At 39.8% G+C, this 16,106-nt stretch overlaps 1 protein-coding gene across 16 annotated transcripts in view; it reads right to left on the bottom strand.

The window, feature by feature from the left end:
- The window catches only part of ubr5 (ubiquitin protein ligase E3 component n-recognin 5), a 37,245-nt gene extending 21,374 nt beyond the window's left edge, over window positions 1-15,871 (bottom strand). For 5 of the 16 annotated variants that reach the window (XM_067508940.1, XM_067508926.1, XM_067508928.1 and 2 more), the window contains exons 1-27: window positions 15,484-15,869; window positions 12,453-12,497; window positions 12,263-12,344; window positions 11,550-11,626; window positions 10,223-10,342; window positions 9,765-9,797; window positions 9,316-9,595; window positions 9,014-9,173; window positions 8,631-8,780; window positions 7,663-7,874; window positions 7,381-7,497; window positions 7,151-7,261; window positions 6,795-6,949; window positions 6,248-6,365; window positions 5,881-6,065; window positions 5,611-5,720; window positions 5,032-5,144; window positions 4,773-4,919; window positions 4,550-4,661; window positions 4,271-4,425; window positions 3,858-4,055; window positions 3,477-3,687; window positions 3,270-3,396; window positions 2,949-3,100; window positions 899-994; window positions 551-674; window positions 318-415 (exon numbers count right to left, since the gene is read on the bottom strand). In XM_067508940.1, the coding sequence (XP_067365041.1) occupies window positions 318-415; window positions 551-674; window positions 899-994; window positions 2,949-3,100; window positions 3,270-3,396; window positions 3,477-3,687; window positions 3,858-4,055; window positions 4,271-4,425; window positions 4,550-4,661; window positions 4,773-4,919; window positions 5,032-5,144; window positions 5,611-5,720; window positions 5,881-6,065; window positions 6,248-6,365; window positions 6,795-6,949; window positions 7,151-7,261; window positions 7,381-7,497; window positions 7,663-7,874; window positions 8,631-8,780; window positions 9,014-9,173; window positions 9,316-9,595; window positions 9,765-9,797; window positions 10,223-10,342; window positions 11,550-11,626; window positions 12,263-12,344; window positions 12,453-12,497; window positions 15,484-15,545 (3,550 nt within the window). In that variant the 5' untranslated portion in view covers window positions 15,546-15,869. Of the gene's footprint in view, window positions 1-317; window positions 416-550; window positions 675-898; window positions 995-2,948; window positions 3,101-3,269; window positions 3,397-3,476; window positions 3,688-3,857; window positions 4,056-4,270; window positions 4,426-4,549; window positions 4,662-4,772; window positions 4,920-5,031; window positions 5,145-5,610; window positions 5,721-5,880; window positions 6,066-6,247; window positions 6,366-6,794; window positions 6,950-7,150; window positions 7,262-7,380; window positions 7,498-7,662; window positions 7,875-8,630; window positions 8,781-9,013; window positions 9,174-9,315; window positions 9,596-9,764; window positions 9,798-10,222; window positions 10,343-11,549; window positions 11,627-12,262; window positions 12,345-12,452; window positions 12,498-15,483 lie in introns of all 16 variants that reach the window. The other 11 variants (XM_067508930.1, XM_067508935.1, XM_067508937.1 and 8 more) reach the window with 8 other exon arrangements.
- Window positions 15,872-16,106: the final 235 nt, after the last annotated feature.

Genomic DNA, 16,106 nt, shown 5'->3' with positions numbered 1-16,106 from the left:
ATAACTGGTAAGCAGGACAGCAAAATAGGTCACTATTCACATAACTCATGGATAACCTCCAATGTTCCAGCTGTTACCTAACCAGTTAAAATTAGATCCACAATAAATATCCTGCTTTACCAGGATTTATTCACAGAGGTGGTGGCTGCTTGTTTGCTCAAACATCATTTCTTTATCTATGTGTGGCATTACCACATCAGAGCACATGTATACAGTATGTACATAATATCAGATACAAAGTACAGGTTTGCAATTTTAATAGTCTCCCTTTAAATGACAAAGAAATTCACAGCAGACAAAGCTGACTCGTTACTTACCCTTGGCCATTTTCTGAGCAGCCTCCAAAACAGTGATGGCGGCTGGGTAGGCTCTCCCACTGACAGCCAGCATGAATGGGGTCATTCCCCGGGCATCCCTGGTAAATGGCAACAACAACTTATAATTTATGTGCACCTTAGCAAGGCTCACATGCATATAAATCTAAATCATCTAATGTGCAATAAAAGCAGAATGTTACTATGTATGCTCATATAGAAATAAAGAATTGTACTTTGCAGATAGCAGCTCCCGTAAATGTGGCCTCAGAACAACACTGTCACACATCAACTTAAGGATTAGGTGGGCATTGGCCTTCCTGTCTTTAGATTCAACCACAGATGGCTCAGTGGATGGCCCTGCTCATATGGAAAACAATCAGAGGAAAGAAAGCAAACATGTTTAAAGAGTCTGAAAAGTTAAGAAAAAAAAGTTGAAGTTACACATTTTGAGCTGTGGGCTAATGAAAGTGCATCCTATCGTACTTGAACTTAAACAACAATTGAACTTCTGATTATCACTAGAAATCTAAAACTAGTGGTAAAAAATATCACTGATTCTCTTAAATGAAGATGTTGTATACCAGGTATGGTGGAGGTGCTGGGTCCCTGGCTTGTTCCAGTGGAGGCAGTGGTAAGTGAACCCACAGCTGGTGCTAGAATGAAGTCAATGTCACCATCTGTTGATTACAAAAATAGCTCTGCAGTAGTTCTAAGACTGTGAAAAAAAAAACACTAACCTCCGGAGGCAGATCACTGCAAAGTCTTTAAGACTTGTGAGTAAGCTGCTACAATTTTACCAAAGAAGAAGAAAATTAAAGTATTGCATTTGTGAAGCTTACAAAATGCCAACATACAGTGCATCTAGAAAGTATACACACGTAATTTTTTCCACATTTTGTTATGTTACAGCTCAATTAAAACAAATTGTTTAAATTCATTACTTTCCTACAAATTCTACAAACAAAACCCCATAATGACACTGTGAAAGAGGTTTGTTTGAAAACTTTGCAAATTTATTTAAAACAAAATTAAATAAATCAATCGTTTTTCAATCGCACAGCCATTTTCAGATCTCTCCAAAGAGGTTCATCAGGTTCAAGTCTGGGCTCTAACTGCACCACTTAAGGACATTCACAGAGTTGTCCCGTAGCCCCTCCTTTGTTATCTTGGCTGTGTGCTTAGGGTCGTTGGCCTGTTGAAAGATGAATTGTCCCTCCAGTCTGAGGCCCAGAGTACTGGAACAGGTTTTCATTAAGGATGTCTCTGTACATTGCTGCATTCATCTTTCCCCTCAATCCTGACTAATCTCCCAGTTCCTGCCTCTGAATACCATTCCCACAGCATGATGCTGCCACCACCATGCTTTACTGTAGGGATGTATTGACCAGGTGGTGAATGGTGCCTGGTTTCCTCCAGACATGACACTTGCCATTCAGGCCAAAGAGTTCAATCTTTGTTTAATTCAGAGCAGAAAAAAATTGTTTGTCATGGTCTGAGAGTCCTTCAGGTGGGCTGTCATGTGCCTTTTACTGAGGAGTGGTTTCTGTCTGGCCACTCTACCATATAGGCCTGGTTGGTGGAGTGCTGCAGAGACGGTTGTTCTTCTGGAAGGTTCTCCTCTCTCCACAGAGAAATGCTAGAGCTCTTTCAGAGTTCTAATCGGGTTCTTGGGCATCTCCCTGACCATGGCCCTTCTTCTCGATCGCTTGGTTTGGCCGGGCGGCACCCTCTAAGAAAAGTCCTGATGGTTCCAAACTTCTTGCATTTACAGATGGAGGAAATTGTGCCCATTGGGACTTTCAATGCTTCAAAAAATTTCTGACTCAATATAACTCTGTTTAGGAGGTGTACAGACCATTTGGAAATAATACTTTCTAGATGCGCTGTACAATAAAGCAGCCCGACTTCAATCAATTATGAAGAGTTGTTAGATGTTTGTTGTGTGTCAGATCATACCTGCCCCCAAAAACTCAAAACCAGAATCATTAACGCAAAAATAATCAAATTCAGACTCAATTCAATAATATTAATCCTGTGTAGTGACCTATAACTGCGCTTAGTTTTAATTAAACATATATGCCACAACTTGGTTTCAAAATTATACATGCCACAATTACACGGGACTCGCAAGGACTACTTATTGTTTTGTATAATCTACTATCCTACTGACCTAAAATTAGCTGAAAGATTAAAGATTTTTCAGTAATCATCTGTCCACACACACGTTAGCATCTGCATTATTTCTTCTGGCACGATGATGAACTGAAGGATGAAGAGCTTTGTTGTAGGCATTTACAATAATAAAAAAACCTTATAGCACCTAATCAGATTTACTAAATTGATGCCATAATTGTAATTTTGGAATATTTCACCCACTGCCTAACCCCATTTTTTTTATTTTATCCATGGCTGTAAATTATTGTAAAAATGTTATAACTATGAGTAAACAATAAAAGCTACACACAAATTATATTTACCTTGATCTATACATATTTAACCGACCAATTCATTGTTGAGGGATGTTGGACTGAATTGCAACAAATGTAAGAAATTACGCTTTTGGTTTAAATATTTCTCTGACACAGCAAGGCCCCAATTCTGTATTCTACAGACTCGTGATAAAACACTGACCAGGGTCCATGGGTGGGGGGTCAGGGACCCAACTTGGTGGGGCAATGGGTGGTGACACAGGGTCCTGGTGGTCACTGGATGATGGGCCAGACTCATGGCGGCCAAGTCCTGCGGCTCTTAAAGATCTCCTCATCATTTCTCTCAGACGAAGACTGGAGGGGACACAAAATAAAACATTATAGTGAAAGTAAGACCAACAATGCTTCTGTTTTGATACTAGTAAACTTGAAACAGCAAAAGTAGTTCTGTCTTATAGCAAGCCGTTTGAGCTAGATGACATTTACAAACTATTAAACGTAATAGTGAGTATGTTTATATTACCCTCTGCTGCTTGAGGAGCCAGTCCTATTTCCAGAGCTGTTGCTCGAAACCACAGAGATAGCGTTGGCAATCGCCTCCACAGCAGACAGGCGCTCTGCAAACGTGTTTCTCTCGGACCTTTCAGCTTCTGAAATGTAACAGTGTTACTTGGTATAGAGCACAGGAAAGCAGGTACCATTGTACTAACTGCCTTACAAACCAGCTTACCTTCTTCCTCTTTGGTTTCCTTGTTACTGACAGGAAAGCACACCGAGACGGCAGCATGGAGAATGTTGCGGTTCCCATCACAGCGGTGACCCAGAAGTGCTCCTAGGGCTTGACTGCCCTGATCCAACAGGAATGCCTGCTCAAGGTTCACCAGGTACTGCCGACAGGCCTCGTAGTCGCAACGCAGGACATGCTGCATCAGTGTCTGTTTCTGAAACACAACAAAAATAAAACTAGTTTGACACCTCGCATCACACTGTCTTACATTGTTTTAAAAGGTTAGTTATTAAAATAGTGAAGTAATAATATAATGTTATATAATAAAAGTTACAGCAGCAATCTAATTTTGCCTTTTTACATCGTATTTGACAATATTTTTACCTCAACAGCCATAATAATAATAGCAGCTTTCTTTTTAATGGTGGAGTTGGAAGGGAGATTAGCAAGAGAGTGCACCCCCATTCCCAGGCTGTTTATAGGTGGTAGGTCCAGCCAATCAGGATCTCGAATTCCACCCATGCAGTCTTTGGCCGTAGGGTAGATTGTTCCATTTCCATCTCGGAGAATGATAGGAGATTCCTGAGAGGGGGGTAAAATATATATATATATATATATATATATATATATATATATATATATATATATATATATATATATATATATATATATATATATATATATATATATATATATATATATATATATATATATATATGTTTCACCTCAATAATTAACGCTCTCTAGAAATGTGGTAATTTGCTACAAGAATAAGTTACCCATTTGCCAAATCTCACCTGTCCTGCAGTAAAGATAGCCACATTGCGCTCACTTTGCCCCAAGAAAGCAAGATTACTTGTAGGAAAGTTATTCTCCTGCTCTGCTTTGCCTGTGGCCAGGTCAAAGATACAGTACCTTACCCAGTTACCAGTTTTCAGCACTGCATGGACTCCTGGAAGGTACAGAGATGATTAAGGGTTAAAAATGCATAAATACAATTTTTCAAATATATACGAACACATCTATATGTTAAGTATTTACAGACACAAAGAAACATACATATACAAAATATCTACCTTTGGAGTCAACATTCACAGCCAGTATCTCGGCCTTTTCTGGGATACAAAGCTTCTTGGGTGTGCGCTGAAAACAATCTGGGACTTTAGGAGTTCCACCAGTTTTCACCACCTGTCAGATTAAAGGAGACAAACCCCCCATAATCATTCACCCACACTGAGATATTACTGAACTCAAAAAACTGAGGAAGACTATCAATAGTGTATGAACTTCTGTCTGTACCTGCAGTTCATCTATTCTGAGTAGTCTACAGTCCTGCAACAGTGAGGATGGGTCAGAGTCAGCAGGAGCAGCAGTGCTCTGGTTGCTCATGCTGCTTGATGTTCCTGGAAACTTCACAGCAACATATGCACCATCCACTTTGAGAACCTAGGATAGAATTTAAAGGATAAGTAAAATTAAGATGTAGCGCAATCAAACAAACATGTTACATTGCAAACTCTTAATTCTCTGTATAGTTCCATATTTTAGATGCACCCACCTTTCCCACTGGAACATTTTTAACATCTTCCACAAAGACCACCTCCCTGAGAGGCCACTGCTCCTCATTCACCTTCTCTTCTTCTTTGGGAGCTGGGGTAGAACGTCTTCGCTCTGCAAGGGGTACAGAATATTAACTTTGTCTTTTAATCGAAGCATATTCAAACTAGACACATCATTATTGTTATTTGGATTAAAGATTTACAAATGGCCAAGGATTATACTGCAGATAAGAATCATAAAATTATCCGACTGACCAAGGGATGAAAGCTTTATTGTGGACTAAGGAAAAATAATCAACAATGGAAGATAAATGTATGGTTCTTATGATAAGAGGAGGTAAAAGCCAACCAAATGAACCCCAGTATACACTGAGTTGACCACACTTCCTTCACAGGAAAGAGATGAGGATGAAAACAGTCGCTGATAAAAGCCTGTGCGCCATCTGTTTCAAAGTCAAAGGATTAATGAGAGCCCAGCGTGAGCAAGAAATTAGTTCTGTGCCTAGGAGATAGAGAGGGGAGTGCTGTTGAGACCTAGAGGATACAAGGGGGAGATGGCAAGAGAAAAACTGACATACTGTAGGGCAGTGAGGCACTGCTAGCAATGGAAGAGGTATCACTGCATGTAGATGCTGGGGAGGGAGGAGGACCCATTTCTGTCTTCACCAGCTCTGGCTTGCTTTCAGTCCTACAGGGCAAGACCAAAATAGTGAGATCAATTTTACTTCTGGATTTTTTGCATAGTTACATTGAGCATCTGATTTATGTTAAAGAAGTATACCAATATAAAGAATGCAATACTGTCAACATACAAATATGGGCAGACTGGTAAACAATATAAAACTGACTTAATTTCCTGGGTCTTTGTGGTTTTCTCCATGTTCTTGAGACTCTCTGGAGAGCGCAGCTGGAACCTGCAGCTGTCGTTCATGTTCCAGACAGACTCCAACAGGACCCCCACTTTGGGAATCCCAGCATTGACAGAGAAGGCCACTGCACCGGCATGATAGAGGGGGTTATTCCTCAAGCACACCTACGAAAGGAACCAGTACATTGATCAGAAATTTGCTTTACACTCACAGCAAGACTTAAATAAAGCCCTTAACATGACTCATACCTCTAAAGACAAAAGAGAAAAAAAAAAAAAATAGAAACAAATAGATATGAAAGTGGATACCTCCTGAAAAACAAAAAGAGCCACTAAATGCATTTTACCTGAGTTCCCACAGTGATGTTGGGTATTGAGGAGATGCCAGCACTGGACTTTGGCTTTTTGTTCTTTGCTCTGGCCTTTTCAAGCATCTTCTTTCGTTGACTAAAAGGCACAACACCCCTGCAGACCAATGCAAGCAGTGAGGTATCATAACATCACTTGTTTCCTTTCCCTTCGTTGACCAACAATTTGTTTTTTTAAAAACATGTTTTCACCTTAAGTGAAAAATTTTAATTCTTAACAGAGAAAAAAAGATGACATGCTTGACAAAAAAAAAGTATATTATTTATATTATTTATTTATTTGCATAATTAAATAAATTCTATAAGTTATAAGACAACCTGCAAGCAGTAATTCTTTATTAAGTGATAACAATGGAGAACACATTACATATTACACCAAGAGTGTAATGTTTTCTGAATGACTGAACACTAATGCTATGGCATTATACTTAGCAAGGTAACAACATCTAAAAGCCAAGTGTTTTGGTAAACACAAATGATTATAATTTCCTTCAATGCAGTTCAATAAAAAAAAAATAAAACTTACCACCAGTAGAGGCTGTTCTCCAGCTGTGCACACGTATAGAGCGCACAACAGTGCAGTGACACCATGCGTTCACCTTGAAGCTCAGGAAAAGCTTGAGCACTGTGCTCTAGCTTAGATGCCACTGTGCTCAGTGTGTCATCTACCCAGGTTGCCACCTATGCCCAACACACATAAAAATGATTTGACTAAATAATTCATTACATAAATATGTGATGTTATGATTGCTGATTAGTAATCAATCAATAACAGTCTCAGCCTTAAAAAAATATCCTGGAATCAAAATCTGATAACATAAAAAAAAAAGCAAAGCAGACATAAAATACATGCCTATGTTAAAAGGTGCTATCATAATCTACCTTGTTGGTCTCTGTAGCTACAGTGGCTCTGATGCTATTGGCAGACAATAGGATGATCTTCTCATTGGCCAGGCCCAAGAAGGATACACGTGGGTGATGAATGGAAGGATTCTGAATGGAAGGTAAAATAAATGTATCCACTTAACAAGATGTAATAAACTATCAGTGCTTAATAACATGTTGTATTTCAGTACAGATTTTGTTATTTCCATTGACTGAATTTTATTCACCTGTGCATTTCTGTAGGGTTCAGGTTCACTCCACTTCCACTGATAAAGTTCTCCTTTGGAGCTGACAGCCACAAGCTCTGAGAACATTGCTCCAATGCTTACAAACTTCACCCCATCCTGAAAAAGAAATTAGAGCAGGCAAAGAAATATTTCAACATACTGTTGAATTACTTGAAGTTGCTCCCAGCGGACACCAGTCAAAGAAAAGGGTCGTCTCGGTTTCTGCGCTCTAAAGTGGACAATGAAGCTACAGCTCTCTTTCTTTCTGTGTGTTCATCCTACCTTTTCAGGCCACCACTGGAGCTCCTCTCCCAGGGAGACTGGGCTCTGCACAGGGATGCTCTTCTTGTCCAGGCTAGGCTCGCCCTCACGGCTGGTGGAGCCTCGCTCAGTGTCGAACGAGGCCCCATCCAGCCACCGGCGCTCACGTAACCTCAATACAGACTCACGCTCACGCAACAGCTCTGAGTCGCGCTCTAAGGGAAGAAGGAGAACTGGTATGCAATAAGGTCACACCAGTGGGATAGAAGTAAGCCACTCTCTGGGAAAGACCCGTCAACATAGTTTTAAGAATAGAGAGAGATAGACTCTTTAGAATTACTGTTATGCAAATCAAAATTGCAATACTGAAGTTTGACTGGGAGGAAATTATACTGGTGGGTGAGTCAGTTTGTACGCTCATATATTGAAATTAAAATGCAAAGAAGAAGAAGGACGTAGATAGAAAGAAAGAAAGCATGCATATGGCCTAAAAGTGGGCTAGATAGGTTTTTAGGATAGACTCCCTTACAGGGTCCCTGTTAAGACACATGGGCCTAACGGGCCTTTCTCAGAGAGCTCACAATATGTACTACAGCCATGCACCATATAACACCAAACAATTACAGCCTGTGACAGCAAACATTCCATTACAAAACCAGCTAAGCAGCCTAACAAGAAAAATTCCCAAGCAAACCATCTAAAACCATTTGTTGCACGTAAAGTTGTATAAAGCCTACAAAAAAGGGAAAAATATTTCCACTTCTAAGTTACATGCTTGGAATTACTCCTACTGCTGTAATTTGCCAAAAGCATTTTTCTCCTTTGTAATCCTTCCACATAAAAATCCTGAAAAAAACTTGTCTGTTGTGTTGTATCTTGAAGCCACTGAAGATTGATACCCACGAACAAAAGCCTTCACCAGTGCTGCCCCAAAGCCTCGTCAACACCCTGCCTTCCCTAGCCAGAAAAAAGGTGAGTTGTTGAGTTACCTCTAGAGGATCCCAGGCGAGAAAGTGAGGAGCGTCTAAAAGAGGGGTAACCAAAGTAGCTAATGTCCTCAGAGAACATGGCATCAGCATCAATAATCACGCTTGGATGAGCTGAGTGAATGTCTGCATCCAACAGGGACATTAAATCCTCTGCAAAGAACAAAGGCACAAAAGGAAGGTTTTATGAAAAAAAAAAAAAACTTAGGTGCTTATGACAAATACTGTCTAAATATTTCCTATGAGCTTAAATCCTTTGAAAATGTATTTGTCTTTAATAGTGTGATGGACTACTGTCACGCCTGAACTTTCATTTAATAATGTAGTAATGTAGTAAATAAAAATAGTTTTTTAAAAAGTCAATTTTTTTATTTTCAATTTCACACCTCCAGGGAGGTAGGACTCGCTGGCTGTATCATCTCCATCATCACCATCTTCATCATCGCGGCTCAACAGGTTGTTGACAGCAAGGTTGACGTCAAGGTTGGTTCTCTGGAGTTCCCTAATGATCACACTCCTGGACTTCCCCTGAAGGACAACCTGGGCCTGGGAGAAAGTGTCAGGGGTAACACAATGAAACGTTTTCTTGTACTCATTTGTGACTGCAGATTATTGAGTAATCGTGTTCTACTGAATACACAATTTGTTTTAAGAAAATGCTACTATGTAGTTCTAATACACTCTGTACCTGAGTAATAAGTTCTTCAGGGATTACAGAAGCTGGTATGACCGGCTGGGGCTGACTACCTAGAAGGCCTGAGCCACGATCCCTTCCAGTTCGGATCACCCTTGTCTGTCGGCGGGAATCACGAGCTGCTGTTGATGACCTACCCGATGTGCCTCCACCACTGCCTCCTCCTCCACCCCCTCCTCCTCCACTGCTTCCACCTCCTGCTCCTCCTCCCCCTGCTCCTCCTCCACTTCCACCTCCTCCACTGCCTCCATTTACACCAGAGCTCCAGCGACTCCTGTTACATAGTGCAAGGCTGTGGTCAGTTATTTATTGGAAAAACACTGACTAAAATTTGACTAAAACACAAACACATCTTTTGGATTTTTGTGACAACAGAGACAGGCAATTTCAGACAGAAAAGGTTGTGTATCATCAGGATTTACAAGACTGGTGCTGATACACACCTGGTATTAACTGTTGTCCCTCTTCTACGAGAACTTTGATATAGTAGTTAAGTATAAAAAAAGCATTATTTTCATATTTTGGATATTTGAATATCCTTTTTATTTCAGTTCAATAAAATGTAAGGGTTCAAGTTCATAGGCTATTCTGCTGCTCTCCCAGTTCCTCACAAATTCAATATCAGGACCAACAAAAACTATATTTTGAAAAGGAAATCGATGTCCCAACAGTCAACTTTAACAAAACACACAAAAAACAAATGCTTCTTGCAATTTTAGCAGGGTTGATGTGTTCCATTTAGATGAAAACTTATCCATTACATTTTAGAGTAATCTAGACTTCTCTCTTCAGAGCATGTGGCACTGAGCCCTTCGCCATTAAAACGCTGCAGCATCAGTGTAATGCTCTAAACACCGAGCTATCATTGGACCATTTGTCTGTCAACCCTGCCCGAACTTACCCAAGGGTGTTGCCTGCGAGTCTGCCCAGTGTGTCAGAACCAGACAGGAACCAGGGCGGATCACTAGTCCTGCCTGGCCTGGAGCTCCTTCCTGTCCCTGAACCACTGCTCAACTTTGAACTGGAAACAAAAGATGGGAAATCAGTTACAAAACTACACAAGTCCAAGAAGGACCAAAAGACTTTCTTTGATTGCCTGGGTTAACAAACTAAATTTACCCCAGGTATTTGTTAGGTTATACCCCTTGGTTCAGGATTCCTTTTTACATTAGTATTACACTTTGAAACAGGACGGGGTGTTTTGGAGACTAGCATGGCAACACCTTTGGGAATCAGAATTGGCTGCAACTCATTCCTCCTTCAAAACTTTGCTTTTTTAAAAGTGGCGCTGCGACTCCTTTCACTTAATTCAAGAATTTTTATGATGTGATGCCTTCGGAGTTTAACAAGAAGTAGCTGAATACATATATTTTTTAATGTGTTGTAGGTTGGCAGTGTACATGTTTTGTTATGGCAAGACAACTAAATTGACAATTTTGCATGTACTTCATGAGTCTACACTAAATCTAATTATTGTGTTGAACAATTGTCTAAATTAAGTACTATACTGTAATAGAGCACAGTGAAATATAGAAAAGAGCATTCAAATTACTACAGAAAAAAAAGCATATTCTCCAGCTGACTTGTATTACCATTCAGAACCAGAATATTGTTCAATAAACTAACCAAAGGCACCATGCCAGTTTTCATCATATGTTTTCCATTGACCTGGCTAAAAGGCTATTGTATTTTGAAACATTGAGTTTTTTTTAAGAGTCTGCAGCAAGGGAATACAAAAACATGTGTTCTAAGGAAAACTCTGGAGCAGGGAGCTTCTCGTTCTTTTACGGCCTGATTCAAATGCATATTTAGCAGCTAGAAGAGCTGAAAACTGAAATGACTGTTGGTTTTTGTTTTGCTGGCAAAATATTGACAACTATCAATGAGCCATTTACCAAAAACACGCTCATGGCCAACTCAAAACAAAGCCGCAAGTTTTAAAGGAAAAAAAAACAAAAAAAACAAGTAAAATACAGCATGAAGGACAAACTTGCACACTCATAAAAGCAACCTAACAGAGGATATTTAAGTAACAAATCTGTGATGCATTCTTAGCCATGAAGGTCACAAGTGCCAAATGCAATTCAAATCACAGCGAAGGGAATGAATAAGCCTGAGCATGTTCGGTGAATCTTAAACTAGACATCTCCACAAGCCATCTGTTTTCCAAATCAATGCCAAAGCTAAAGCAGTTTCCAGGGCAGATCCCATCATAGTCAGTCTCTCACCCATCACTGCCATCCGGTTTGCTGAGCTCCAGGCGATCAGGCTGTACAGCAAAGCTGATTCTACACACACGTCCATCCTAAAAGAGATGCATTCGAGATCTGAGTATCACACATTTGACAAAAGAAAACAAAACTAAATGTAATTTTTAGTGCAATGTATCTGATCAACACAAACAATAAAATCACCACTTTTGTTAACCACATGATAAACACTCCACAGCACCTGAATCAGATTGTTTGTGTCTGTGCAAATGTTATGTGAACACAAATTACTACAGGTTTTGTATAATAGAAGACCAGTCACATTATGACCACATTATGTGGCGACAGACATTAACAAAGAGAGTATTTATTAATAAAGTAGAAGTGCTAAGAGTAAAGCTAAACTCCTTAAGATCACCAGTTCACTGATATTTCTGTCAAAGGCTAAAATAAACAGAACAAAATTACCGCATGCCGATTCAGTGTGTCTAAAGTCACGTTTAAACTTCATTAGCCTAACATGGGGTGATGGTGGTGCATATGTAGACATCCACTCTAATAAATCTAGCCAAGTCCAGAATTTATGACACTCCGAACGTAAAACAGAAGGTTCTATAGCAAAGCTAAACATCTGCTGATTATACTAATAATAGCAACCAGAGCCAGTAAATGAACTAATAGATGCTCAATTGTGGGAAAAACACGAGTGAGCTAATGTCTTATAGCATTACCTCAAGCAGAAATCCGGCATGGTTTGGACCGACGACACACTGTTTCAGAGTAGCTTGCTCCAGCAAACTAAGGTGTGGATGACTGGATAGAGAAAGTAAGTGAGAAAATAATCAGGGCAATATGCAGAATCCTCCTCATACTGATAACACGGTGCATAGAAGCAGCAAATATAACATTGACCAGACTCACCTGTTATAACTGTATTTGTTAAGTTTCTCTGAGACCTCACGGAGCCTGACAAGATGAAGACCACATGATTAAAATTGAGACCCATTTACAAAACATTAATTCAAGTTACTTGGTGTCAAAAGAATAATCCAGTGCTACCGATAAGCCACAAAATGATTAATTCATTTTACACAGTTAAAATGTCATCTTAACAATTATATGTTAGATGCACTTGTGTGTGCACATCAATTCAATGGGATTTTTCATTGTCTCTAAAACCCAAAAACCTGCAGTACCCTTGAGCCTTGGGGTCTGTTGCTCAGATGCTAGCCACAGGCATGGTTTAGTTACAGAATATTTTAAACACTGTTATTTTGTTAAGGCTGATTCAGTCCAAAAACATACATTTATTTTTTAAAAATCCAGTTTTTAAAAACAGAACAAACTGCTTATAACTTGCTTTATCTAAAATACTTTACAACATTGCTTGAGCTACAGCCACTCCCAACAAAACACTGAATTTCCATAGTTTGAGTGAACAATATAACAATATGATCCGTTATTCGAGTTGTCTCACTACACTGCATATTGCCTTATTAACGATTAACCTTTTCCCCCAGGAGAATATCCCATTTTGGTAATCTACTAGTGGTGCAAGTAGAGTGTGCATACATCCGTGTGCAGCCCAATAATTTTAGCACCAGACCTATGTGCAGATTGTTTATTTTAAACCTAATGAATAACATACTGAAAATGATACAGACAAGTATTGTTGTTAATTTTTAAGCTAGCTTGCTTTCAATTTTCAAGTCCCTGTTTCGTATCCATCTGCCAGCTCAGGCCTTTCTGTATGTAATTTGCAACTTCTCCCCCCTGCTTGTGTTGGTTGCATGGGTACTCCCATTTTCTCCCATAGTCCAAAGACAAATATTAGGTTAGGTTCATTTGTGACTCTAATTTGCAGATAGGTGTGAATGTGATCCTAAATGGTTGTTTTTCTGTGCAAGTTACTCGGTGTTGAGCCTGCGATAAAGTGGGGACCTGTCCAGATTGAACCCCGCCTCTCATCTAATGACAGCTTCGATAGGCTCTAGCCAGCCACGACCCTGAACAGGATAAGCAGTTAAAGACAATGGATGGATGGATGTCACATTACTTCTAGATCACCACGTAAGAGAGTCAGATACAAACTGTAAAAACAGATCATTTTTCAAGCTACAGAAGCAAATTAAAAGTCTAAATGCACTAAACGCATCGGTCCAGGAAGGTACGAACACTGCAGGAAAGTATAAGAAAACAACCCAGAAAGCATCCAGGTCAGTAATTCAGTAACCTACCCATCAAATATATGACACTTCAATTAACTATTTAAAAACAGTTTCACTAAAGGGAACTAAAAACGTATAGGCATCACACTAAAGGGGAAAAGTCATTTGCCACTTCATTGTACTGAAATAATGTGCATCAACGGCCATCAGTTAGGTCAAACAACCCACTGGCCTTGGTTGAGACAATCTGACCGGATGTTCATGCCAGGCAACCACATCTAATGAGCCAAGCAAGACCAAGCCTTTTTATTTCAAATAGAAGCACTTATCTACTTTGACAACTCCAAGTTCCTTTGTGGGGAAGAGAGAAGAGGGGGCCTCCCTGCAGCACATGGTGACTATAGCATTCGATGGCATGCATGCTTGGGGATAAAACAGCCATGACCTCTTCAAGGAATGGATGGTCACTACTACAAAGACGTCTGAGTGTTGACTCCTGACCTACTGAGTAAACGGAGCTTTTCTTGCATTCAGACCAAAGGTGGTATCTTAGAGTAAGATGGTCTGAAGCCTGCTAAAAACGTACTCTGACTCTTTATTGAGCTCTCAATTAAGAAGTCATTCTAAAAAAATAAAAATAAAAATTCTAAAGTGACTTCTTAAAAATCTTTAAGCAGATCCGTTCATCAAACAGTTCAGATGTCAAAGGATAATATGTATGTTTACATTAAAACACGTGTTCTGAAAAAAAAAATACAGGCGCTAACAATTTGCTGGAGCTCTTTTTCAATTACTTATTACCACCAATAAACAAAAAGCCTCATTAAACGCAGTGTGATTCAAGCCAGCAACATGTCAGCAAGACTGCAAACAATATTGCGTGAAATTAAATTTACTGTGCGTGTATGCTGTAGCCACCTAATAACTGGGTAACAGGGGAAATAATTAAAATGTTTCGCAATCATGTGAAGCAAGTAGGAATTCGGCAATCATACAGGCTTTAAAAGCCCCGGCTTGTCTCACTTATAAAGTCGATAACAGGATTAATGTGAATGCAATGTAGCTAACTGTGCCTCGATGCATATTTCAGATATTTACCTCAGTGCGCACTAGTAAAAAACAAACAAATGGGATTTCGACGAGGTTAACAACAAATCGGTGCCACTAAACCCATGAGAGCACCGTGACACAAAAGCACCCTGAAATAGAAACCTTTAGCTTTGTCAGGAGCGTGGTAGCGTATTAGCAATGCTAGCATTAGCAACTAGCAATCAGTTAGCTGACGTTAGCTAGTTCATTGATCATGATAATCAACGAGACGCCCATAAAACAAACACAGACACACGCCCGAAAAGCGAATATGTACCGTATGGATCAAAACGCGTACAATCTCAGCAACGTTGTGTTTTACGACTTTAATTTCCCTCTCTTTTCCCCATCCCCCAACCTGCATTGTCTATGTCAACTTTGTGAGCCAATCCTTCCACAGAATCAAGGAAACAGCCTGCTAGCGATAACGTTAGCTGTTAGTGCGATAGCCAGTTAACGGGCTAACGTTAGCATTTAGCAATGAGCCAAATGTTTAGGTAGCAGGAAGCTAACGAGCACTGGTCAAGATGCCGGGCCTTGTTGCAACCCTAGAGGGGTCATTTAAATAACTGGAACGCGAGTAACGCATGATAATGTCAACATCGTTCATAAATACACCATCGAATATTTAATACCACACACTGCACATACATATTGAATTAAATAATTCTTTTTCACGGGCCGTAACAAAATACCTGTCATTGAGCTGATCCTCGGTCCCGGGCAACGGGTGAACAACGAAGTGTATAGATGTCATGGAGACAATCCAGAATCACACGCAGACGTGTAAAAGACGTAGAAATAGTTATCCGTTCGACTACTGTATATATGGATTTATAGAAATCATTAACTGGCGAAAAACCCTCGAGTTCAGATCCAACCTCCTCACCCACATGCCGCCATCTTAACTCTACCAAGCTTCTTCTCCCTGTGTTGATTAGTACACATGCAACCGCTCCGTTGGTTGGACCCCGACCACAAACAGGAAATGTGTTAAATTGGATAGGATTGGTCTCAAGAAAAAAAGCCAAGGCTACTGAAATAAAAATCTAAGCACTTTCAAAACTCCTAAGTGCTTGATTTCAGCCACCCTGCATTTTGTTTTTTCAAGCACATGCAGTAATGTGGTGGTGCTACTGTACTACAATGGCCAAAGAAAGGGTTAAATATTGCTGCTGTAGGTTATTCCTTTACAAACACAATGAGATGAGAATAAACACATAAAGCCCTTTAATCCTTCATGGACCGAAGACTTTTTGTGCACTTACAAACCGGCAAACAATTGTAGTTATATTCTAGTCAGAAGTATATTGCAGCA

The sequence above is a fragment of the Channa argus genome, chromosome 7, assembly GCF_033026475.1.
Source record: "Channa argus isolate prfri chromosome 7, Channa argus male v1.0, whole genome shotgun sequence".
NCBI lineage: Eukaryota > Metazoa > Chordata > Actinopteri > Anabantiformes > Channidae > Channa > Channa argus.
Note: the sequence above shows the minus strand (reverse complement) of the source record. Positions and strands in the feature narration are given on the sequence as shown.